At 43.5% G+C, this 26,745-nt stretch overlaps 1 protein-coding gene across 2 annotated transcripts; it reads right to left on the bottom strand.

Annotated features, from left to right (window-relative positions):
• Positions 1–1,492: 1,492 nt before the first annotated feature.
• Positions 1,493–26,396, bottom strand: Serp2 (stress associated endoplasmic reticulum protein family member 2). Of its 2 annotated transcripts, XM_090342094.1 has the most exons (4): positions 26,162–26,396; positions 25,799–25,916; positions 20,069–20,141; positions 1,493–1,848 (listed from the first exon to the last, which is right to left on the bottom strand). In XM_090342094.1, the coding sequence occupies exons 2-4, from the start codon at positions 25,880–25,882 to the stop codon at positions 1,808–1,810; spliced, it is 198 nt and encodes a 65-aa protein (XP_090198220.1). In that variant the 5' UTR covers positions 25,883–25,916; positions 26,162–26,396; the 3' UTR covers positions 1,493–1,807. The 2 variants fall into 2 exon arrangements, with proteins under 2 accessions (XP_090198220.1, XP_090198219.1); XM_090342093.1 differs by lacking the exon at positions 26,162–26,396 and having other exon boundaries at positions 25,799–26,146.
• Between the last annotated feature and the right edge of the window lie 349 nt (positions 26,397–26,745).

Raw genomic sequence — 26,745 nt, 5'->3', positions numbered from 1 at the left:
TCTAACCCTGCTTGCCCCTAGGGGATGCTGCCCAGAAGAGCCTGAGATAAGTATAGTGCCCATATGAAGGGCATCTTGTGAGAATTAAAGAAGGGTTAGCTGAGAACCAAACCTATCTTATAGGAAGACTTGGTTCTGTTTATTCTTAGGAAAGAGAGATTGCCCTATGCAATGAGCAACAGGCTTGGAAACTACACAGTTTCCTGGGTTAACCTGGGATCTGTTGCGATGACTGTATGTCTTGATGTACCCAGGACAATCTTAGGTTAGAGAGTGGGGTGTGTTAGTGGCATTGATGGTGGTATTTCCTTTCATGTTTAAGCATTAGTTGGCATAGGGGATAAATTGTATGGTCACCTTTCAGCAAGCTGGTCACCTACAGACCGTGAGCTCTTCATGACAAAGGAACATGGTGAGATTGTCTTCAAGATAAGGGATTGGCTAGAAAATAGAACGTAATACAAACACATGACATACAGGAAGTACAGTGGGTGGAAGATTCTGGTAGAAATAGAGCTCATCTAATAGACAATTCAATTCTCAGGTTTTCTTGAAGTTTGCCAAAGTTATGATCAGTGTGGCCCAGCCTCAGCAGATGGAAGTAAAGGGCCACGTGTGGGCCATGGGCAGAACTGCTGTGTCGGACCTCCCTTCCTTTCTATGCTGAGGTGACTTGATGAATGAGATGACACATCTATACTGGACCAGCCTTTCCAGTGAAGCATCAGATTTGTGAGCAAGAGAAGAAAATGCTGTCTTGTGAGGCCATTGAGGCCATGCAGCTCACTCTAATACTGAAATGAGCACTGCTGTATATTGTCTATATACTATTTATGTTCATACTATACATTATGTTATCTTTAAAAAACACACAATGATCTCCTCTTGGCTTTCTTCTAACCAAGTTGTTTCATTCCACAGTGTTTCAATGGGTTCAAGCCTCCTGCTTTCTCTGCAGGATCTGCCAAGGTATCTCCAACACTCCAAAAAGTTGCTTATTTTGTACCAGAGATATGGATGGACTGTGACTGAGATATGGCCTTGGAGTCTAATAATTCAAAGTAGGACTCCAGCTTTCCTCCTTATCTATCTAGCCCCTATTTAAGGATTTCAATAAGGGCTTCAATTTCCCATGAAGAATAATATTTGTTTGTTGTACCAATACTGAGGCTTGCAATCAGGGCCTTACAATCTCATTTGGCTTTTGTGCTCAAGGATGTACTCCTGGCTTTTTGCTAGGGCTGCCTGGGCTGGCAAAAATGAATAGAAGCACCAAATGCGTGGCAAATCCAAGGTTATTAGGGATATATCTGGCTTCGTTCAGGGAGATCTTGAGGGCCTGATCAAGACCTAGTAAATCTAGCTCTGTTTCACCCTCTACAGATTCCCTGTCTTCTTTCCCATGATACCACCTGCTTCCTACTTCCCCAACCTCCTTGTGCTTTCCTGCTATTTTTTTTTTCATTTTTCTCCTTGGAACCCACACATGGGATAAGGTTGAACACAGACATTTATTTGTAAAATCACGCAAAGGGCTCCATGCACATATCAATGAAACCCAAGGGGAGCCAGACAGATGGCATAGCTCTGGCTAACAGATCCAACCAACAGAAATACAGAATGTCCTTTCCGTGGAGGACACGAAAGCATCGACACATCCAGTGAGGAGGCAGTTTGGTCGAGCTTCTGCAAGGAAGTGGTAGGAGCCTCCTTTCCATTGTTTTGCATCCCACAAATATCCACTACAGGCCTCCGTGGTCCTCCACCCACCAGCAGGAGGGTGGCAGCATCAGATGCCCGGAACCTCTCACATGCCCATCCTTATGCTCTGAATGATCTGAAAGATAGCTGAAAGGGGAAACCAAAACAGACAGCTTAGACACCAGACAGCATGCAGTCAGAGACTCAACCTACCCCGCCCTCAGCTCTGCTGACCCTGGCCTCTTCACAGTCCTGCTCACAGCTGATTAGGTATTTCCTAACAAGGAGTTAAGTTAACAAGAGGTCAGTGAACTTCTTTCAAAGGCAGCCTGGTTGGGCCTGCTGATGGATGCCTCAGGGATTTAGAGCTAACGCCTGCTAATTCCACTAGGAGTTAAGGCCAGAAATCCCTCAGGGTAGAGAGGACTGCAGCAGTGGGCCCCCTTTCCCAGCCATGTTCTGTGGCTTCTGGGGAAGAGAGGCATGGGGGCTTTTGTGCAGAGACTGTGCTCATTAAGCAGGTCAGTGGACCTGCATTTTCAAAATGGCCGTGACCTGTAAAACAACCGGCGCTGGGGCGGAAAGGAAGGCCAGGTGCACACAGCAGACCCAGGAAGCTGAGCCTCTGGCTGTGTTTCCCAGCATGCAGAACACAAAGACACAATCTGTGTCTAATGGCTGCCTAGGAACCTCTGCTTCTCTGACTATCTCTTATTCCACAGCAATAATGATTTATTCAGGGCTCAGTCTATGCAAGTGGGGCTGAAGTAAGGGATAGCCCGAAGGCCACAGAGAATTTCTGGGCCCCTTGACTTATTTGGAAAGAGCTGGCTAAATATGCTTCTACGCTGGTTCTAGACATTAGATTTCAAATGTATCCAAGGAGAGAAAAGTACCATTTCCTTTTTACATCTTCACCTATAATTGATAGCTGTCAATGTGGATGAAAATAATAATGATGAGTAGCTACAATATAGATGAATTATTTTTATGATGCTTTATTTTTAGTTTTTTGGAAGGAGCTTTGGTATTATCTCAGGTAATTGTGTGGAAAAATACAGTAAACACTCAGCTGTCAGAGACATGACCTTAGGAGATACTGAGAACACAGCTTCCCAAAATGACCACAGCAAAGCTAGGCTCAGAACCCTCAGAAAACAGCTCTTTGCCATTTCATCATCGAACATTAGTGGTCACGCACAGGTTATATAACTATTATCTAAAATGCTTGGGATTTCAGATTTTATTTTGGATTTGGGGATATTTGCATACATATAATAAATTATCTAGGAGATGGAACCCAAGTCTTAATGCAAAAATTTATTCATGGTTGATAACTTATGGTTCATACCTATAATCCTAGATATTCAGGAGACTGAGATCTGAAGGTTTGTAATGTGAGGTCAACCTGGTCAGAAAAATTCACTAGATTCCATCACCAAGAATTACCAGCAAAAGATGAGGCTGGAGATATGGCTCAACTTGTTAAAGCACCAACCAGGCTAAGCAAGCATGAAATCCTTAGTTCAAATTCCAGTACCACCAACTTGAAAAAAATCTATTTATACTTCATATATACCACACACACACACACACACACACACACACACACACACACACACACACATACAGCTTTAAGGTAAATGTATAAATATTTCAACTGATCTTTACATAAATCAAAATTTCATGGCATCAAAATTTTACATATGGCATTGTGCCATCACTTTTACAAAGCTTTAGATTTTGGAGCATTTCAGATCTTAGATTTTTTGAATTAGGGATGTTCAACATGTGCCAGGAGCTTTGCTTTAAGAACACCCAGTAATTATTATTTAAGAAATAACCCAGAGGGCCTTGGGAATCATTCTTGGCTAGCTCATGGTCACTACCTTTCCCGAAGAGAGATACTACCTATAATCATTTAATATTTGGTATTCTTGTGAATATTTGGTGCCTATCTCATAATGAGAAATTATAACTAATTATGCTCACTGTGATATTGTTATGGAGGACAGACAGTGTGAAGCAGTGAAATACCTCTGTGTTGCTTTACTTCTGGACTTCCATCTCCTTTCCTTGTCTTTTGTCCTTTTGGTTACCTTATTCTTATCTTCGCTCACATCTGTTACCATGCTCATTTGTATCAGGCTATTTTCTGCTATTTTGTTTCTGTATGGGTGAGGAACTCACTTTCTACCAAGAGCCATTTAGGTATTTATAACAGCAGTATAAAAATGACCAATATGGATATCTGTTCCATAATGTACCGAATGGTTTTGTGGCCTGTATACTGTCCTTGGGCTGGACATTCCCTAACCTTGTAAGACTAAGTTTAAACAATAGCAAATTAGAATTATACATTGAAATCAACCAGTTCCACTCAATCACTAAAGAACTCTCAGTAGATTAAGCAAAGGAGTTAGTTCAACCATTTAGGACATTTGGCTAATCTTGAGCTCTTTAGAGGGTCTTGAGAGAAGCAAGCATCCTACTAAAACCTAGAAATACCCGGTGTTTCTTTGTATTTTGTATTCTGGCTCCATAGGGATCCAAGGAGGCAAATGGACACACAACAACATGAGGGAACAAAAGTCACAGACTTCGTTCTTGGGATTGGGAATCATCTTAATATTGAAAAACAAGGTGAAGTGATAAGGAGTGGAACTGGAGGGTAAGATGGAGCTGGGTTGCCTCACAACCAATGAAAGGCTGTGTGACTACACACTTAATGTATTGTTTGGAAGACGTTTTCCTCTTCTGTGATATCATACTTGCAACAGTCATAGGGATTCAAGATATAGGTGAGATGGCATAAACAAAGGCTCCTCACACTTCACCATGCCACACCATCACTACTGCGCATGCGGTATCCCTATCTGAAATGCAAGACCCTGGAAGAATTTCAGTTTGCAAAAATTTTTGAATATTTGCATATAACTTGAGAATGAAGCCCATAATCAAAACACAAAATTCATTTGTTTCATATACACCTTACACAGACGTAGCCTGAAGATCATTTTATGCAGCATTTTTATGGCACCTGCATTGTGACTATCACCTATCATCTCATAAGAGCAGCCATTACCACTTGTAGTGCTATGTTGGCACTAAAAGAGTTTGGGATTTTATAGTATTTACCCCCCCCTCTTTTTTTCTCTCTCTCTCTTTTTCTCTCTCTCTCTTTCTTTCTTGTTTTATAGCATTTCTTTCTTGAACTCAGGACCTAGGTGGTATTGTAACTAAGCTGTTTGTTCAAAGCTTAATACTCTACCACTGAGTCACAGCCCCACTTCTGATTTTCTGATGGTTCACTGGAGGTAAGAGTCTCATGACCTTTGAATCAGCCTCCTGAGTAGCTAGGATTACAAGCATGAGCCACTGGCACCTGGCATTTATTTATTTTTGCAGCAACAGAGCTTTAAACTTGGGGTCTTCTACTTGCTAGGAAGGTGCTCAATAACTGAGGCCAATATCCCTATGCTTTTTCACTTTAATTTTCAGATAGGGTCTTGAACTTCTTGCCAAGACATGCCTTGAATTTTGCTCCTCCTACTTATCCCTTCTGAGTAGCGAAAATTACAAATATGTGCCACCATGCATAGCCCATGTGTTAGATCATTTCAGATTTCAGATTAGAAGTAGCAAACCTATATTACGATAATAAAAATGACTACTGTTTAAATGCATTTGATCATCTGCCACCCTAAAAAGCATGTACTTTGAGAAATTGTTACATTTGGAGTCCTTCTTTTTCTGTTTACAAATGGTAGATAAACGTACTTTGAAGGGCTGGGAGTGTGGCCTAGTAGTAAGTGCTTGCCTAGCATGCAGGAAGCTCTGGGTTCAATTCCTTGGTATCACATACACACATAAAGCTGGAAGTGGTTCAAATGGCAGAGTGCTAGCTTTGAGAAAGCTCAAGGATAGTACCCACACCCTGAGTTCAAGCCTCAGGACTGGAAAAACTAAAAGTACCTTGAAGAATCCCAAGAAATAAATATAGTAACATATGTAAAAGATCTGTCCGTGACAAGAGCTCAAGAATATTACTTTTCTCCCTTAATCTTGTCTTTAGACAAGAAATCATCATTAAGATGTTGGTCCATTGATTTAGATAATTCATGATTTCAGCTATGCTAGGTAACGTTTAAGTCACTCCATTCTCTTTACAGAACTACTACAAATCTCTAAATCATCTTAGACAAGCTGGGTGCTAGTGGCTCTTGTCTATAAGCCTAGCTATTCACAAGGAAGATCTGAGGATCATGATTTGAAGCCAGTCCAGGGAGACAAGGCTGATAGGCTCCTCACTGCCCACCAGCAAAAAGCCAGAAGTGGAACTGTGGCTCAAGTGGTAGAGTACCACTCTTGAGCAAAACAGCCAAGGAGAGTGTGAGGCTCATAGTTCTTTGGCCCCAATATCAGCACCAAAACAAAAACAAAAATAAAAATGTAGACAAAATTAGCACGCCTTCAAGTAGCAAGACAACAACTTGACTATTTCTGTGAGTCTGCTTTAACATTTCTGATCTTAACTGAATCTGTGAATTAACTTGTAAAAAAAATCCAGTAGTTTTTTTTTTAAAAAATAGATACAAAACAAACCCTTTTAGAGAAATTACGTCAATTAAAGTCTATTTTAAGCTCACATTTCAGAAACTGGAGAGACTAGTATGTTTATTATTTCTTTTCCATTGGTATCCATGTCTTTTAAGAAGTTTTCCACATTTTATACTAATTATGTTAATTATAATTCTTTGCACTTGCCAATACTGACCTGCAGAGTAACCCTTGCCTTCTAAATGCTGACTGTAAGGCAGCAGACAGGAAGGGAGCCAACATGAGTTCAAAGAGAAAGGAAGCAGGGAGTCTACACCCTGACAAGTTAATAACTTAACAGTGGGTGAACAAAGCTGAGAAAACAGTCAAGCAGGCTACAAGAGAGGGACACAGGAACAAGCAAGGCAGGGGAGAGAAAAGATGCCAAGAAAGGGAAGGAAGACAGGCATTCCAGGCCAGAGACAAAGTTCTGTGTAGGTCACTCATGGAGGCTGAGAAAAATCTCTGTGAAAGCCAGGTGCTGGTGGCTTATGCCTGTAATCCTAGGTGAGATCATGGTTCAAAGCTAGCCTGGGCAAGAAAGTCCATGAGACTCTTATTTCTAATTCCAGAAATTTCTAAGTCCACATCTGTGACTCAAAGTGGTAGAGTGCTAGCCTTGAGCTCAACAGCCCAGGGACAATGGGCAGGCCCTGAGTTCCAGCCCACAATGGAGAAAAAAGGAAGTCTCTGTGAAAGTAGGAAGTACTAGAATACACAAGCTTCAAGCTTTGTACCCCTGTCTACCTTTAGGATCCTGGCCCTTGGGGACCTCAGTTGATCATAGCGGTGGGTACTTCAGCTTCTCTCATTCAACTCTACGTCACTAGGCTTGAGCATACTTAACTTAAACAAGAAGAGTGTGCCTGATTCCACATCTTCCTAGTTCTCCATCCTAACCAGCAGCCCATACTGTCCACTTCCTCACCTTCCTCTGTTCCTGCTTCAATTGCTGTTATCCTAGCTCCTCCCCTCACTTCATGGAAGCATCTTTTGCTGAAGTTGTAAAGGACTTGATGTGTAACAGGCCTCACTATCCTCCTGTTCACCACTGAATACTAACAAATTGCCCCTGGGACATCCCAGCCCCCTGGTTTCTAGTGTTCTTCTCTTCAGCTCGTTCTTCTAAGCTTCTTTAATGGGATCATCTTCCTCTACCTAAACCATGGGGCTTGGGCACTGATATGAAACCATGAGCATCATTAGCTTTCTTCTATTACTTTTTCTCCTAAGGCAATTCATCCTGGTCTGTGGGCACTGGTTCTCAAACTTCTACCTATTCTACAAATGTGTATCTCCATCCCTCACGCTTCCAGATGTCTACAGATATCATCTAACTGTTATCTTCATTTGGGTGGCTCTACAATACTTCAAACTCTATAGTCTCTTCCCACTGTCAAAATCAGTGTCATTATCCTCTATTCTGCATGTGAACTCAAAATACTGGGGTTATCCCTGATATTTCCAATTAATGGCCACGATCACTTGATTTCTAAGAAGTTTGGGCATATGTGCTCTTCTTTTGATTCCCCCCACCTAAATCCAAATCCAAGTGACATTATCTTTCCCTAGACCCTGTTATGGCCTCCATCTGGTCTACCCCTGTTGTTTAATCATTTTGCTACACTGTAGTTACAGTTATTGTTTTCTTAAAAAGCAAACAAGAGACTGGGGGTGTGGCCTAGTGGTAGAGTGCTTGCCTAGCATGCATGAAGCCCTTGATTGTGGGAAGTGGCACTGTGGCTGAAGTGGTAGAGGGCTAGCCTTGAGAAAGCTCAAGGACAGTGCCTAGGATCTGAATTCAAGTCCCAGGATTGACAAAAAAAAAGAAAAAGAAAAAAAAAAGAAAAAGAAAACCAAATAACATCATGTCACTCCTGTGTTTAAAGCACCACGGTCTGTGTCACTCTTCTGGGCCCTGTCCACTCACCCCAGTTCACCTTGCTCTCTCACCCTGCTGTGTGGTGCCTCTTCATAGTTTCCAAAAGCCCCTTGAGCTCCCACAGTCCATTATTTCTGCCCTGACATATGTCTCTTCCCTGTCCTATAACCTTGTGTCCTTCATAACTCAACATGTATTTTTTTTCCACAGAAATCTTCTTTGACCCATTGGAACAGAGGTTCTCAAACTTGAGTGTATATCACAATCTCCTGGAGATGTGCAAGTTTCTAACCCAATGGGTCTAGGATGGAGACATATTGAGGCTGTATTTCTAACAAGCTTATGGGAGTGGTGAGGCTTGTGGGCTTAGGACACATTTTGAGAACTGCTTGCCCAAAAGTTTATCAATCCCTATATGCTTTCATGGACCCATTGGGCTCTTTAAAGTTTCATGCCCGGAATTTTACATAGTTTACAATCAGTACTGGATTAATTAATCGTTCTTTCTGATTAGAACTTAAATTCCAGGTAAATGGATACCATGTATGGTACAAAGTAAATCCACTGTAAAGAGCACAAAGAGAAATAAAGTGTAAAACCTCTACTGGAAACTGGTAACACACAACTGAAATCCTAGATACTTTTGAGGCTGAGATCTGAGAATCACAGTTTGAAGCTAGTCTGGGCAGGAAAATCTGTAAAACTCTTATTTTGAATTAACCACCAAAAAGCCAGAAGTGGAGCTCTAAGCTCAAGTAGTAGAGTTCCAGCCTTGAGTGCAGAAGTTAATGGGCAGCACCTACATCCTAAGTTCAAGTCCCAGTAATACACACACACACACACACACACACACACACACACACACACACACACACACGAAAGAAGGAAAGATAAGAAAGGAAAGAAAAGGGAAGGGAAGGTAAAGGAAAGGAAATGGAATCCATCAAATCTCACATTACTATTTCGCAAACCAAAAGAGATTAAATAGCTGCCTTTAGATTAAAAAAAAAAGACCCAAGATCTCAGTCCTTGGAGAAACTAAGTCACCACATATTACAAACTCCCAGTGGCTTCAGCTTGTGTCCTGATGACCCTGGGGACTAGCCCTTCCTGGTTACAAAAGAGTTCTAGAATGACACAGTATGAAACAAAGTGGATCTCATAGGAAACCTTCAGAAACTGAGATTTTGCCAGCCTTATAAGCAACTTTTACTGAACACAAAATCAAGGCAGTTGCTCAGAGTAGAGATTAAGACAGACTAGTAGAATAATCTTTAGGATAATAAGACAAACATAGAAATCAAATTATACTTTTCATTAGGAATGATGAAAGCTCTGGTTTTTTTTTTTTAAAGTATAGGCCCCAAGATAAGCAGAAATGTTAGGAGACAAGACAATGGAAACTCACTCCTTTCCGCTGAGAAAGAAAGCAGAAGCAAGATCACATTTTCTGGTAGCTACTCAAAAGATGGAGAAGGAATAAGGAGAGATTAAAGAAATAGAAAAGGGCAGAAGGCAATATTAAAAAGCAGGTATTATTAGAAAAGAATGTGATGCCTTATAGAAAAGGGCAGAAGGCAATATTAAAAAGCAGATATTATTAGAAAAGAATGTGATGCCTTCTAATTACATTTTTTTTTAAAGTAGAAAAATGTTCCTCAGGAAAGAGACCCTATGCATTCTCAGATGGTCCACCAGAGCATCAGGTAGAGAATGGCATATAACAATAGAGGCTAAAGGTCACCTTGAAAGAGATGATAATTGGTGAGATGTCTTCAGGCTGTCCAACTCAGATCCTGATGAGGGAACTCCAGAGCAGATGAATGACTTCTGTCCTTCTTCTAGGGCCATCCAGTTCCTCATATAACCCATTTGTTGTTTTTCAGGGTGACTTCCTCTGGGCTCACAGTTTCCAGAGAGTTCTGTCAGTCTTCTGTAAAGCCCAGTGTTTATGTACTCAACCTGAAAACATGGCAGATTGAATTCTGTCCTATAGCAAGTGTCCAGGAAAAGAGAGGGGATCAGGAATCCTAGTGACTCAATTAAGGCTAGGATAAGATTCTCTCTGTCTGGGAACAGGCCTTGGGTGGCTAGACAACAGGAATTTCTGAAAAACACATTTTACTAACAGAGGAAAATAGGGGATGTTTTAATAGGAGTTTGTTTTGGTACACACTCCTATGCTAAGGGTTTGAAATTAGTGGAAAACTTTTACTCCATAGTATTCTTATGGAAATAGTAAGAGAGAGATGGAATGTGAACTAATAAAAAGCAGATGGGTTTTAGAGTCTCAAAGAGCTAGGTTTGGTTACTGGCTCTCTTACATTTTAGCTATGGGATTTTGGCTGATTTCCTCCAATAAACCTCAGTTTGATGATCTAGAAAAAGAGCCTAATAAACAGCTTCTTATGGAGACTGTATGACTAGAAAAGAAAATGTGCATGTAGGGCCTGGTGTCACAATATATTAGTCCTCAAGAAATGGTAGCCAAGGCTAGGTGACAGCAGCTTACACTTATAATCCTATCTACTTGGAGGCAAATATCTGAGGATCTCAGTTCGAAGCCAGCCTGGGCAGGAAAATCCATGAGACTCTTATCTTCAACTAACCACTAAAAACTCAGAAGTAAAGTGTGGCTCAACTGGTAGAGCATTAGCTTTGAATAAAAACCCAAAGGAGAATGTGAGGCACTGAGTACAAGCCTCAATACTAGCACAAAGAAACACACAAACGAAAAGAAATGGTACCTAAAACAGTATGACTAAATCTTGCTTGCATCTATGGGATAGTTTATGATAGCAGAAAAGTTGTGGTTGTCCCTGCAGGGCTGGTTCTTTGGTTTACAATCCCACCTCTAGCTACTCAGGGGCAGCTAGGCTGGGCCATGCAGGCTAAAGTTTCCAAGCTAAGCTCACACCTCAGGTTATCTCTCCATCCAAAGCAAAACCATCAAAAACGCTTTTTTTCCTTCCCCATAACATTTAGAATTTTTGTTAGAACCTTGTCATGGGTGGAAGGGATAAGGAGGTGGTGTGAAGAAGGACCAGACATATCATTACATAACAATAAACATTTATAAAACTGTGCTCAAGCAAGGTATTGGTGGCTCATGCTTGTAATCCTAACTACTCAAGAGGCTAATATCTGATGATCAAGATTTGAAGCTAGCCCAGACAGAATAGACTCTGAGACTCTTCTGTAATTAACCACGAAAAGGCAAAAGCTGAAGTAGAGCCATGGTTCAAGTGGTAGAGCACTAGCTTTGAGTGAAAAAAAGCGAAGGGACAACACTCACAACCTGAGTTTAAGCCCCAGCCCCAGCACAAAATAAAGAACGAAAGAGAAATAAAACCCTGACTTTGCAACCTTGGACTCAAAGACATATCACTACTAAACTGGTGACTACATGTGGGCCACACAGGAGGTAAAGACCAGAAGACAACAAGTGCAGTCCTTTGGCCTTCCATGTGTCCCTAGAACATCTAAGGTTCAGTTTCTTCCTTCCTCTCATACAGAACAAAAACAGCCTGTCTTAGGGACACATGGGTGTGGCCCTTGTAGAAATGAAAAGGGGTGGGTGGGTGGGTGGAGTTGGACCATCTGACTCAAGAGGTTCCAACCCTGCCAAGAGAATGATTTCTGCTCATCTATTCTAGAAAGTTGTAATGAACAAGGACCTGCTTATGATATATTATCTCTCTGCAACCCCAGTCCTCCCAGGCAGAGTCTCTGGGGAGTCCAGGAGAAAAGTACAGTCTATTAACTGACAAACACATGTGTTCTCCCTTCCCAGATACATGGGACTGATGGGATGGATAGTGCCAAATAAACCTAGCAGACTCTGTGCGCCAAGGCCTTTGGTGGTGCCCTCTTTTGTAGATGGGGAATCAGAATATCCCACAGTACAGAATATCCACACTCACGAACACACACAAAAACTCCCACACAAACATACCCTGCAAACACGGAAACTAATATATAGAAAAACATGGAAAGCCACATGTACACAAACACACACAAGAGCCTACACATACTCCACACCAACCACCACAGCTGTTCTCTCATTTGTTTCTCTCTACTATTTAAACAGAGTTCTTCAGTTTTAAAAAGAAAAAAAAGGGCCGGGAGTTTGGCCTAGTGGGTAGCGTGCTTGCTTAGCTGCAGGAAGACCCAGGTTCCATTCCTTATGCCACATATATAGAAAAAGCCAGAAGTGGTGCTGAAGTTCAAGTGGTAGAGCTCTAGCCTTGAGAAAGCCCAAACAAGGGCGGTGCTCAGACCCTGAGCTCAAGCCCAGGACTAGCCAAAAAAAAAAAAAAAAGGATGAAAACCATGCAGGCTTTCGAGCCTCAATATTTTTTCTGATTATAAAGGTACCATGTAGTTGTTGACAATTTTGTACAACATAGAAAATTATAAAGAAAGTAAGTCATTAGGTTAACCTTATCTCCCTAAAGGCTTCCCTTTGCTGGGGAAGGTAAAGCAGAGACACTTAGGCTTTGCAGCCATTAAAATTCTCATAATCTCTAATTAGGAGATGAATATGAGCATTGGACAGAGAAAAATATATAAAATTGAAGTTAGGAATACATGAGGGAAAAATAGCTGAAGGGAACTGGGGCGAGGTTGATGATTCAAAAGTTTCTGCAGAGAACCAGAGGATGATGGGAATTAAATGTCAGCTCTGTTGATCCCAGCTGAAGCCTTAACTGACGTTTATGAACAAAGAAGCATTGAACCCTGGTGCAAGGAACTGCTGCAAGGACAGCGCCACAGATGCTGCTGTGAAGTGTTAATGTACAGTGTCCCAGCACAGGCTCTGAAGAGATAAAGAATGTCAGGAGTCCAACAGAAGCACATATCTGCATATACTGACTGTAAACAGTGAAACTGTCTGAATAATACATGGGGAAAAGACCTAAGGTCATTAAGACCAAGAGGCATTCTAAATACAGAGAAGCTAAAAGCATTGAAGACAATTGCGGCAAGGGATAGCTGATATGAAGATGTGGCTGCTGACAATGCCATGTTCATGGCAGGCATCACTAATCAACTGATGAGCACTTTCTCATTGAGCCTAGGTGTAACTCAAGAATCCTCTCAGTAAGGTTCTTCAAAAGAAAAAGAAAGAAATAGCTAAGGACATAAGTGGGGGTGGGGGGAATAAACAATCCAGGAGTTCAGGCATGACAACTGTCATTAATGGTCAGAAAAGAGCATCAAGTCTGCACAAGCCTTGGGAAACTAGCAGCTGGCATATCTGTGTGACTGTATCTTTGCAGTGAACAGTTTCAGACATTCCAGGTCATGCTTGTCTCTGAGTTTCAAGATAAAAACAAGCATTCTTTAGAAGCTACCAAGCCGTTCTCCACAGAGGTAGGTTTTGAAACCTGGTTCAAAAAGAACCAGGGTGAGCTGCTTATCTGGAAAGAGACTCCAGTGTCTGGAGAAATGGGAGATAACGCTCTTACAAAAGAAAGAGGAAAATGGGCAATCTTCTAAGGGGGTTTAAATTCTTCTGATTTCAGTGTGAATCTGAAACTCAGTAGATCAAGTAGAGACAAATTCAGCCACTCCAACAGGCTCAAGCCAACCAAAATCCCAGACTGAGTAAACATTCAGTTGAGGAAAAAGATCTAGATTTCACACACACACACACACACACACACACACACACACACACACACACACACTCACACACACACATAGCCCTGGAATGTCCTAGTTGGACAATGCCAAGTCTCACAAGAATGCACTGTCCCCAGCTCAGAAAGATAAGGTCAGGAGGAACACAATTTGAGGAAAGCTCAGGAAAAAGGTTTACTATATCCTATCTCAACCAATAAAAAGATGAATGTATGACTGTCATTCTAGCTATATGGAAATCATAAACAGATAGATGCTGGTCTAGTCAAGCCTGGGCAAAAGGTGAGACCTTATATGAAAATAACAAAACCAAAAATGGCTAGAGGTATGGTACAAGTAGTAAAGCACCTTTCTAGCAAGTGCAAAACCCTCAGTTCACAACCCCCCAAAACCCACCACCATCACCACCACCAACAATAACAAATCCATACCAGTTTCCACTGTTTTATATCATAAGAAAAACTATACCACCCAGCAGTGTACTAGGCTTGCTTCAAGAAAATGAAACATATATTGTACTTTCAATCTTCAACTTAAAATACAAACTTCTCTGACTTTGGACTACATGTGGATGCTTCCTTATTTCTGCCTAGGGCAGTGTCATGGGCGTTACCTCTGAAAACTCAGCCTTGGGGGGAAGAAATCCACAGCTTTCTGCTACATTAGGAACAGGAAGGCTGGTTCTATCAAGCAAATCCCAGCCTGGGAGGGTGAAAGACAAATGCAAGTCTAAACACCCAGGGCATGACACTGTTTTTCTATGATGGCTCAGCGGATAGAGGTGGTGGTGATGGACAAGGCAGCTTATGAGCTTTACTATAGGCCAGTACTTAGTAGTAGTTCCTTACAACTGCCTTTAGAGGATTCCCTATCGCTATTTTCCTTTTTCCCCCTTTCTCTTTCTCCTTGCTCTTCCTTCTTCCCTCCCTCCTTCCTGCCCACCCTCCCTCTCTCCCTCCCTCCCTCCTTCCTTCCTCCCTTCCCTTCCCCATCTTCTTCTCAAGTTACCCAGCCCCATTTCACACATGCACATTGAGTATCATCACTGTATTGACAAGAAAAATAATCTGGAGAAAGTAAATAACTTGCCAGCAGGCCATTCAGCCAACCATCAGGTTCTAGGCTTTGAACCCCCATCTGGCAGGTTCTAAACTATCCTCCCCTCTGAGGTTCGTTATCCCATTGCTGGTGTTAGTGTCCACAGATGTCCCTTGCCTAAGAGACCTCTTGCAATCATGGAAAGTGGAGGTTTACATGCTTTCTATCTTTCCTCACTCAGGATAATTACTAGAGATTAAAGCTCAGTGTCCAAGCAAAACCAGGACTGGCAGGATGAGATCCTGGTAGCTGGGGCATCCCCAAGGGATCTGATGCTCTCTCTGAGGTCTCAGCCAGGGGATGGTGGTTTCTGGGCACATGCTTGTGCCAGGCTCTCCAAATGCCTTCTTGTGCGCCATTGAAAGGCATGTACAGAGAATAAAGAAGGCCTCAAGAAAATGGCTGAGAAGGGATCAGAATAGGGTGCACTTGTGACGTCTATAGTAAAGGAGTCCTTAGCCTGTTTACAGATTTCTTCACCTGCTTTTCTTCATAAAACGGAATAAAGATGACCATTAAGAGAACGTATGTTTAAATGCCATCTACTTACTAGCCCTACTCTTTCCCAGGCTGTAGCTAGAAAACCACATAAAATGAACACCTCTTCTGGCCCGGACCCTAGGAACACTGGCAATACTTTCCCCCACTGATGGTCAATGAGGAAAGTGGATTCCTAGAGTGACGTCATGGAAGCATGGAGACTTGCAGGAGATCCAGGTCCATGGTCAGCACCTTCAATTGGGGGTATCACCTCTTCCCTTCGTGTCTGAACAAAAAGATATAAAACCAACCCCAAAGGCTCACACAAGGCATTAGGGCCTCTCAGATATCACTAGAACTTGGTGGGCTGCAATTGAGCCTCACAAAGGATATTAATCAAGCTCAATGGAAAGCCAATGGAAAGGGAGTGAAAGGAATAATAGTCTGCCAAGGCATAGGGCTCCCACAAAAGCTCCAGAGCAGAGTGAAGGGCCTGTGTGCACCCTGCAGATGGCCAGCTAGGCATGGCCGGGTGGGGGTGTGGGAGGGCATCGTTCCTGTTTTGGACCACAGAACTGGAATAAACAGAGGATACTACAGTGATGGATGTTCCCAGTATCCTGGTGCCTGTTGGAAGAGTGGCTCCCTAAAGCAGAGCAGCTGATCAATGAGGAAACCACATTCTTTCCCACATAGGAAAAGGAGAAGTAGGAACCTGGGGCCCTAAGATGTGAGAAGCTCAGAGAGAGAGGCCCAGCAAAGTGAAATGAACCCTGATTAATCCTGACAAGTGGCAACAGCCACAGCTCTAAAGGAGCTTTTATGTGTTTCACGACATGTTCTGTTTAGAGGAGGACATGTACAAAGATAGAAGGAAGGGCGCTGTACCAAGGACAAATCGAGAAGAGTGACATATTTCTGTGGGAACAGTGTCAGCTTGAGCCAAGATTTGTAAGAAAAAAGAAGTGCCGAAGTTGGCAAGAAGGAAGAAAAAGGTGGAGGGGATCATTTGTAGCTGTGTTGAAAGGCAATGAGGAACTATGCTGGCAGAGAGGATAAGTGGAGGAAAGGTAAACAAGCCCTTGTTTATGCTTAGTCTCTCTGTAGAAGGAAAAGGGTCTAACTACAAAGGTTTCACTAGACACCATTAAAAGGCAGTGGATGGAGTGAGGACGTAGCTCAAGGACACAGTGCTTTTCTAGCATGTACAAAGACCTGGGTCCAATCTCTAGCACCACAGGGGAAGAACAAAACAAAATGAAAATAGCAGTGGACAGTCAGGGAGAAGGGTGGGGTACAATAACTGTGTGGCCAAATTTCCAAACCTGGTAGGCTCACATCCCCAGGGCCTGGACAAACCTATGAATAAAATAACAGAGCCAGTAAAATCAACATACTTCATCCCTGAGAAACTATTGAAGATGTGGAAAGTCCTAGAAAATGGTAACTTACTAGAGTCCTAATTTACTAAGAGATAAAAAAGAGTTCTTGCTCTCTGGACCCATAAGCTTGGTAAAATTATAGTCATATAATTTAGAAAAGGTCCATTCTAAGTCCGTGGAAAAGATGCTATTTTGAGAAATGCATGGATTGAGAGAAAAGAAGTCAGACCCACAGATTTTTTTTTTCTCCCCTTACAGCAACCTAAGAGGGCAGTTTGAGGAGGCTACTTATAGATACTATGTGTCTTGAGGACATTAGTCCAGCATCTTCAGAAGCTGGGCAATGGCTGCTGTGATCCATTGTCTAGCTCAGGGATCCCTGGAACTTGTTACAATTCTCTGCCTACTATTCCATCAGTAGCCTTTTCACCTGTGTCACAACTTGTCCCCTTCTGTAGCAACACCCTTCTCGCCTCCTTTGTCTGGCCATTTGTTGGGAGCCAGAGTGGAATCAAACTGTACCTTGACTTGCATCAGACGATGGCTTTATTGTCTTATTGTTTTCTGGCCCGATTCTATGTAAATGACCTGAGATTTACCATATGAATGTAACACCTGGAGGTTCCCTGGGTCTGGAGGAGGGAAGAAGCGGGAGTGGAAAATAAACGAGGCAGTCTCGGCAGTCTTTACCTGGACTGACCCGGTGTGTCTGTCTCTCTTCTATTTCTTGCTAGTCCTTGCCCCGATTTCAGGAACCCCAATCTGCGAACCCTGGTTTGCTGCCGGTTGGCCCCAGCAGCCATTTACTTCTGGACTCAGCTCAAACAGCACCTCCCACCGGAAGCTGTCCCTTCAGTCCAGCATCAAGGAAGTCCTCTGTGCTGGGCCTGTGTTAGGTGTCTTGGTGCTCTCTCCCAGGGCTGAACCTCCAGCGCCTCTCCCTGCCTTCCTAGCACTGCAAGTTCGTGAAGGGGGTTGGATTCCAAAGCCCAGCACAATGCATTCTCAAGATGGTGGTTGTTGGATGAGTTTAGCATTCAGGTTCTAAGTCAACCTGAAGGGAGTGGTCTCACTGACTTGTTCTATGAGGTTTTCTAAGCTTAGCCCTTTTGTCGGTGAGCTGGAGGCACAATACACTTTCAGAGATTATAAAGCTAGGACAGAAGGAGAATTAGATAAAAGGCTCAAGGTTCAAGATCTAACAGTCTACAGATTCATCATAAAGATTTAGAAACATAGATCGATTTTTATATAGGGTTATTTGACTTTTCTGTGCTGTACTGAAAGAACATATTTGTTTGCTGTTTCGGTTTTGAGTTAAAACGTATCATCAAAAGCAAAACATCACAGATAAATATATAGGTACTAGGAAATGATGGCATTAATATACTGTATTCTTTGACATTGTATACTGCCCTTTGAATTGTGCATCATTAATGAAGGACAACATGCTGAATATACTGTGTATTATCCTTGGCCATTCTGTATCTTATAATGTAATATCAATAATACAGTTAGTATAGATATTTGTTTATGTCTCCAAACATGATGGAAACTCTGTTGAAAGACAGCTGAAAACTGTCTTTGAAGAAATAATCATGAAGGTTTATATTTGATACTAGGTATCTATAGTATACAGAATACCTGGCTCCATCTATCCATTTGTCCATCCATCACTAAATATTGTGTGCAAGGAGCTACGTATTTCGTGGGAAATAAAAGCTGCTTTGCTTGAACATTCTGATGGAAGGAGATGGATATTAAATGAAGTACTGCCCAGTGCTAACAAGGTCCATGAGCAAATGGAAGCAGCCATGTGTGATGGGGACAGGTGGCTCACTAGGATACAGCAGTACTCTGGCGTGAAGGTAGATTCCATGAAGAAGGGCTGGACATTAAGAAGGCTGACAGTTAAAAGATGACTTCAAATACAAATGAGGCTAGTATAAGCCAAATGATCGAATCAAGTGTGGTGACAATCCTATTGCCTCTGTGGTGGTCAGACCACTTCCTTCCAAAGCTGTCAAAGCTGTATCTGAAGAGAGTCATTGAGTATATCCAGAAGAATTTAGAAACCACATCTTAGGAGGCAGGGCTGAAAGAAGCAGTGAGGTTTAAGTTTGCAAAGGGAACTATAAGACACTCATCTTTAAGACAGCTGAAGATTCATCTGAAGATGTTCCAAAGAGAATAGGAGTAATTTTGTAGTTTGTTGTTGAAACAGAGTCTTGCTCTGCGGCTCAGGCTAGCCTGGACCTGATGATCCTCTTGATTCAATCTCCAGAGTGAGGAGATTACAGACATGTGCCACCTTGCCTGGCCAGGAATGGGCTTTTGGAAGAAGTGAGCAGCTCACCTCAGAAGTATTCAGAGACTGAGAGGACATGTGTTCAGCCTCAGAAGCATTCAGAGACTGAAAGAACATGCATTCAGCATCGTGAAGAAGAGATGGCTCTTCCAGGCGGGAGTTTCCCTCAAGGAAAGGGTGCAACTTCATTTCACTAAGTGAATGCTCAAGTGCTGCAGATCACTATTTTCCCTGAGTTTCTATTTTCTTGGACAAGTGATCTCTTGCAGATGAAAGGACCTGATCTGTTGTTAGTGCTGGGCTTCCCTTATGTTTTGGGGTGGGAGGGTGTCTGGGTGTGTGGCCCAATCCTTAGTGGACTTTCTATTTTTCTGGCTCTAAGCAACTCACAAGTACTGTACTTCTCAGTATTTCAGAAAACCCAGATATAGGAACCGGGAAGCAGATTGAGGCTCCTATTAACAGCATTTAATTAGGAATAACTCTGTGTGTGTGTGTGTGTGTGTGTGTGTGTGTGTGTGTGTGTGTGCATTTATATGTGTGTAAGTCCAATTCTCTGAACTTGCCATTTCATAATGTCAGGTGGCCCATAATTAATGGTTCAAGGTTACAGGATCAATTCTACCTACAAAATCTATAGAATATTCTAGAAATGTATCACCCTTACTTTCTCAGGCAGACAGGTGTTTTATTTTTCTCTTTTAAAGGCCCTTTTTTAGGCTATGTCTAACCAGAATGAGTTACCTGAACTGCACTAAATTACTTGATGTAATCATTTTATGGTTTTTGATAGTGTATCAATTCTGTCTTTATTTTTATTTGTAATAGAATCTACACAAAAGCCCATTAAGATTAAGGCTAAGGCAGCTAGCTTGAATCTAAGATCTCAATTTTTTTATTTACTTAGTGAATAAAAGCAGCATTTCAATGACTGTGGAGAACATTAGATATAAATTCAATGAAATACCATACCTGAGCCACAGACAACAAAAACAAACAGGGCCAACAGCCATGGTCCTACAGGGTATTTCTCTTCTTGAGGCCTCTATAAGTTAATAAACAAAAGTACAGTCAGATTCATTGATTCGATAAACAGTTATTGTATACTGCTAGGTATTGTGTGATGTGCCAGAGACACCAGTGGGATAAAACAGACTCAATTTCAACTCTCATTGGGCATAAATAAAGTCCATTTGAAAGGATTGGGATATGTTTTTTAAAAAATTAATTCACCAAGAATCTTATTAACACTCTGTAACTCAGTGAACCTAGTCATTTAAAAATAGTCTAGGGGCAGACTGTATATAAATACATAAATTAACAAGGATTTCAGAGACAATTATATCGGTAATAACTGTTGAAGTTTTATTCTATGTTAGGCACTCTAATTAGGCAGGCAATATCTATTATCTCTAGCATGCATAACTTAATGAGAGACAACTATTATTGTTTTCATTTTGTGGTTGAGAAATTGACATCCAGAGTCTGTTACCTTGAGCAGAAGCTGACATACTATTTGCACCCAACCTTAATGTTTTCTACTACTGAATTCATCTTTCACTCTTGTATCTGCATTCCCACCAGGCCTAGAGAGCACAGGGATTTTCTTTCTCTCCTTTATGAGATAGAGTCTTGCGATGTAGCCCAGACTAGCCTTTGAACTCAAGATCCTGCCTCCTCTGATTCTTGAGTGTTGGGATTGTGGCCCAGCTAACACGGGCATGTTTCCAAACGCTTCTATACACCGCCCCCCCCCCATGGGAAATTCAGTGCAGAAGCAGAGCATCCCGGCATCTGTAAATGGAAGTAAGGGGAGCTACATGTGGAACAAAGCTCCTAGGCCTTACTGAAGCCTGTGTGTGGAGAAGTCTCAGCACCTGCTAATAAGCAGAGGCATGGTCCCACCTGCAGGAATGCTCCCCTGTTCCCGCTGCTCTTCTCAAACCAAGAGCACAGGGAGCAAGAATGTTCCCCACGACACCTTTACTTTTATATTCCGGTGTTCTGAAAATGAAATCAACCAATGCAACAACTCAGACTTTCTGGAGAGGCACTGGAAGAAACAGTGATTAGTCATATAAAAAGGGAGATGAACCAGGCATGGTGGCTCACACCTGTAATCCTAGCTATTCAGAGGCTGAGATCTGAGGATGGCGATTCAAAGCCAGCCTGGGCACTAACGTCTGTGAGACTCTTATCTCCAATTAACCACCAGAAAACTGGAAGAGGTGCTATGGCTCAAGGGGTAAGGCGGTAGCCTTGAGCTGAAGAGCTCGGGGACAGTGCCCAGGCCCAGAGTTCAAGCCCCACAACTCACACACACATGCACACACATGCACACGAAAGTGGGACAAGAGCCAGGTGCTGGTGGCTCATGACTTTAATCCTAGCCATTCAATAGTCTGAGATCTGAGGACTGCAAAGCCAGTCCAAGGAAGGAAAGTTCATGAGATTCTTATCTGTAATTAACCACTAGAAAGTCAGAAATGAAGCTATGGCTCAAAGTGGTAGAGCATTAACTTTGAGCAAAAGAGCTCAGGGACAGCACCCAGGCCCTGAGTTCAAGCCCCATGACTGACAAAAATAAAATAAAGGAAGAAAATTTAACAAAAAAGGAAAACAAGGGCCTGGGAATGTGGCTTAGTGGTAGAATGCTTGCCTAGGATTCATGAAGCCCTGTGTTCAATTCTTTGGTACTGCATAATTAAAAAAATAAACTAAATAAATAAAATTTTTAAGAAAAAGGGAAGATAAAGAACGTATTAATTCCTTCCTCATTAGCTTGAGCAAAATGTAGGCTACATTTATATAAAATGCACTAATAGGGGGCCAGAGGTGTGGTTTACGTACTTGCCTAGCATGCACAAAGCTCTGGGTTCAATTCCTTGGCACCACATACAGAGAAAAAGGCAGAAGTGGCACTGTGGCTCAAGTAGCAGTGCACTAGCCTTGAGCAAAATGTGTCCAAGGGGGCGGAGAATGAGGCTTAGTGGTAGAGTGCTTGCCTAGCATGTATGAAGTCCTGGGTTTGATTCCTTAGTAGCACATAAACAGAAAATGCTGGCAGTGGCATGGTGGTTCAAGTGGTAGAGTGTTAGCCTTGAGCAAAAAGAAGCTCAGGGACAGTGCCCAGGCTCTGATTGAAGTCAATCCCCAGGCTTGGCAAGAAAAAAAACAACTTTCCAAGTGCAATGCCCAGGCCCTGAGTTCAAGCCCCAGGACTGACAAAAACAAAAACACATGAATACCCAAGCAGTGTATTATTTGAGCAGATAATAGTAACAAATATTTCCTTGTGATGGAACTGAGGAAAAGGACCGACACTATATCTTTTTCAGGTATGTTTCCCTTTTGAGAGAGGTAGAAATGGAGAGTCCATGGCAGGCCTACTATGACTACTGCTCAGAGGGACCCGTCCTTCGTTCTCCCTTACTGTTATGCTGGGAGTCCTACTGCAGGGACTATCAGGCTGTTGATCTGGACCAGAGAAAGATAAACCAGTCTAAAGTAATGGCATACGATAATGCTACCATGCTTTGGCATCTGTGACTCGGTCATGCTGGGATCAGATAAATAATAGAGATTTCAAGGAAAGTTACCTGAATAGAGTATGCCATTTACTCTTTCCACCCTACAACCTTTTCAATAATTGGTCACCATTGCCCAGAAATCAATTGTCACTCTTGCCTCAATAATGACACATAAAGATTTATTGCCAGCAAAGCCACTTGGTGACTTCAGGAGTCTGTAAGTGATCATCAGTGGTCTAGTAACCATGACAACTGGAGTCCTTGATTTCACATTTGTAGAAAAATACAAATGTCATCATGTAGAGATTAGAGTATACAACAACCCCCCCCCCAAAAAAAATCCAAACTTGGTGGCATTCGCCAGTAAATCAATGTTATTTGGGGGCTTTTGGGGCCCACATACATCAAAATACCAATATACCTCATTTTGAGAGCTTTAGGTTATTATTATTGTTGTTGTTGTTATTTATTTATTTTTTGCCAGTTCTGGGCTTGGGCTCAGAGCCTGAGCACTGTCCTTGGACTTTCTCAAGGGCTACAGCTCTACCACTTGAGCCACAGCACCATTTCTGGCTTTTTTCTATGTATGTGATATCAAGGAATGGAACCTGGGTCTTCCTGCATGCTAGGCAAGCACTCTACCACTAGGCCAAACTCCCAGCACCTAGGTTATTATTTTTTAGAAGCAGTGTTCAGTATCATCTCACTGTGACAATTCCCATAAACTTGTTTTATTGCTGGGAAAGGTCAGAAAATAGTAACAATTCTGTAAATAATCAAGTTCCAGAATATGAGAGCATGGTTTTGCCTAAGATAAGATAGAAGCAGGGTAACTCCTACTGTCGCAATTTAAATCCTCCTTTTACTACTGTATAATCTCAAAATGTGTATTATGTTTCTCTGTTTCTTAGATTAATTTATTCTCTCAGAGAAAACAAATACCTACTTACCCCAAGTCCATGAGTTAATAACAAAATATGGACATATCTGCATGTAATTACAGAAGTTTATTTCTGAAATTAGCCTAAATTTTCAGTTGAAATCTGTAAATGTGTTCTCACTAAGTTGCATCTCAAATACTTGAATAAGTGTTTTTTTTTCAAGTTATTTTCATCAAAGGATAACAATGTTTGATTTGTAATTAGGAAAATGAGATTTAAAGTGTACAGGTTTTTTAAATTTGTTTTTGCTAGTCCTGGGCTTGAACTCAGGGCCTGAGCACTGTCCTTGGACTTTCTCAAGGCTAGAGCTCTACCACTTGAGCCTCAGCACCACTTCCAGCTTTTTCCTATGTATGTGGTACCGAGGAATTGAACCAGGGTCTTCATGCATGCTAGGCAAGCACTCTACCAATAGGCCAAACTTCTGGCCAGGTTTTTTGTTGTTGTTGTTTTTTTTTAAGGAGAATTTCATTTTTCTTTTCGAATGTTGACCCATTTACAAGAAAGTTAACCAAAGGCTCCCTCCAACCAGTTGAAAACAAACATATTTCATGGCTTGGTTTAGAAACCTTTCATTACAAATTAAATTGGGCCACTTAAAAACTCTCATAGGTGCCAAGCACATTTGGGGGACCTATCCAACCAGCGGTGTATCAGAACCTATTTAATGTTTTCCTACCTCACATAAAACATAATTTAACGTAGCTCTGACAGTTGAGTCAAGTTGGATTGCAAGTGATTAGTTACAGTTGCTAGGTATTTAAAGTGTTTTCCCCGTCTTTGTACTTTCTCTTCTTATTTTGGAAATGATTTTTTGTTGTTAATTTTAGATCCCAAATATCATTTTAGTCCTTTTGGAAAACCTAGAGCTAGCAGATGTGGTATCCACAGAGTCTAATGGATAAAAGAGCCCTGCAAATTAAATGATCTTATGTTACTGACCTTCAGAAATATAAAATCCAGTGTGCTTTATCATCAAGTAGAATTGTTTTAAATCTGAATTGGGACAGAAACTTTTTTTGCTAAGGAAAAATAAATAGGAGAAATACGGATTCAAGTGAAAAAAAAAAGGTTCAGATTTGACAATGCATTGGTCCTTAGCTGGCCTAGTCACAGCTAAACGATGTAATTCCTACATGATATGAATTACTTAAGCCCGGAGCTGTGTATAAAGTTCCAAGTAGGCTTAATTTGAAGGTTTTTCTGCTGCCACAGTACTGCTTGGATTAATGGGAATTCCGGTGTGATGACTGCATATCCAGGCTTTTGCTCAGTTAATCAAATCCATATTTATTTTATTTTTTTATTTTTTGGCTAAAACCAATTTGCCTCTCGGCGTCTCACAAATGCGTCCAGACAAACCCAAAGCTTCAGCGGGACTTCTCCTGAATAAGATAACAGATATTTCAGGCACCTTTGCTTGTAAGACCCGGGAGACCATCTCAACCCCACAACCCATCCACCTCGATTCCTGGGCAGGTCCCCGCGTCGCAGGCCTGGAAGAAACGTCCGTGCCTACAGGGAAGACGTCTTGCTGAACCCCCCCAGCACTTCTGGGGGTTCTGACCTTACCCTGGTCTCTAGGTGGGGGGGGTGGGGGTTACCAACAGACTTTGCCCGGCCCCACGGGGCTCACCCTGGGAATGTCGCGCTCTCAACGCCATCCCATCCCCACGGTAGCGGGAGAGCTTCCCAGGAAGAGGGCGCGAGGAGGACGAGGGAAGGCGGGTCGGACGCCGCTTCCCCCGGGAGGAGGCCGGGACCCGGCGGCCGGGCGGGGAATGGGGGGGCGGCCTTGGTGTGCTGCGCGTTTGTTTGCTGGAGGGGTGCGGGCTGAGCGGGGCGGGGGGGGGGGCTCCACGGGCTCCATCCCTCCATTCATTCCAGTCGTGTCCGGGGCCCGCATGCCTGCCCTGGGATTCACCGGGATGTGGCTTTTCTGACTTTCCCAAGGACGTGGGGAGGCTCCTCCGCCCCCCCCCCCAACCAAAACCACCTCGGCAGCCACTCCCAGAGGGGCGACCATCCACTCCACCACCCCGGCCCAGGAGGAGGGCCCCGCGGCCTGCGCCCCCCCCCCCAGCCCAGCCCACCCCACCGGGAACCCCCGCCTCCCCGGGACCCAGGACCCGAGACCTGGCCCCGGGCCCACCGCCCGCCGGCCGCCCCGCCCCGCCCCGCCCCGCCGGGTCCGGCCCCGTTCGGCCCAGCCTGCGCCGCCCTGGTCTTACCAGGGTTTTGGCTACGTTGCCCCTCTGGGTGATGTTTTTGCTGTGCTTCTCATTAGCCATCCGGATCCGCTGTTTGGCCACCATGGCTTGGGCGCTTGGAGAGGCGCTCGGCTCTCACCTGCAAGGACGCCCCGATCAGTCCCCGATGCGGGTCGAGCGCGCGCGGCCGCCCCGGGTCTCCCGCGCCCCTCGCGTCCCGGGCGCTGCAGGTGGCAAGGCCAGCCGAGCCCAGCGCACCCCGCTCCCCGCGCCCCAGCCAGCCGGCTCCAGAGAGAGGCCAGCGCCCGGACGGAAGTAATCTCTCATCTCAGGAAACCCTTCTCCGACTTCCTCGCCATCCTTCCGGTCCCCCCAGCTACCTACCCAGCGCGGCCCACCCAGGCAGTCGGCTGGGACCGGGGTGGAGGGGGGGAAGCCCTCGTCTGGTCGCTGTCCAATAGCTGGAACGCGGAGGGGCCGAAGGTTCTGGCGGCCGCAGCGTTTGTGCTTGTGTGGGGGATGGGGCGCGGCCGCCCAGGGGGGCTTCGGGCCGGGGACCACCGGGGCCAGGCCTCGACTGGGACGCCGGGCCTCTACAGTCAAGTACGACCTGTCCCCGCGCTGAGGGCTTCAGCCTAAAGAATCACCCCTTCAGGTGGCCAGGAAAAAAGGTCCCTAGCCAGGCACCAAGCACTTGGAGACCTTTCTCCCTGGATGCATTGGAAGATGTGAACATCTAGAAGCCCACCTCCAGGACAAGATCAGGGGTCCTGGGGATGGAGCCAGTCAGGCTTTCTTGTTTGGTCCCTGAGGGTCTTTCTGGAGAAGATGGGCCATCCGAGCTGAACGCAGATGAATGAGGGAGAGATCTGGAACCAGCAGCCCAGATGGCATTTGATAGTCAAACCTCCAAGTTGAAACTTTGGCCTTCTATGCCTCCCCGTCACCCTTGTTTCCAGGCACCCTGG

This window comes from Megascapheus bottae, chromosome 11 (genome assembly GCF_031878675.1).
Source record: "Megascapheus bottae isolate mThoBot1 chromosome 11, mThoBot2.hap1, whole genome shotgun sequence".
NCBI lineage: Eukaryota > Metazoa > Chordata > Mammalia > Rodentia > Geomyidae > Megascapheus > Megascapheus bottae.
The sequence above is the reverse complement of the archived record's forward strand: the minus strand, read 5'-3'. Positions and strand labels throughout refer to the sequence as shown.

Coding starts and splice junctions, on each gene's coding strand:
- Serp2 (XM_090342094.1), bottom strand. CDS start 25,882: ATGGTGGCCAAACAGCGGATCCGGATGGCTAATGAGAAGCACAGCAAA. Junction 20,142..25,798: donor GCAACGTAGCCAAAACCCTG/GTAAGACCAGGG, acceptor ATTAACTTATAG/AGGCCTCAAGAAGAGAAATA. Junction 1,849..20,068: donor TTTTGTTGTCTGTGGCTCAG/GTATGGTATTTC, acceptor TTCCCCTTTCAG/CTATCTTTCAGATCATTCAG.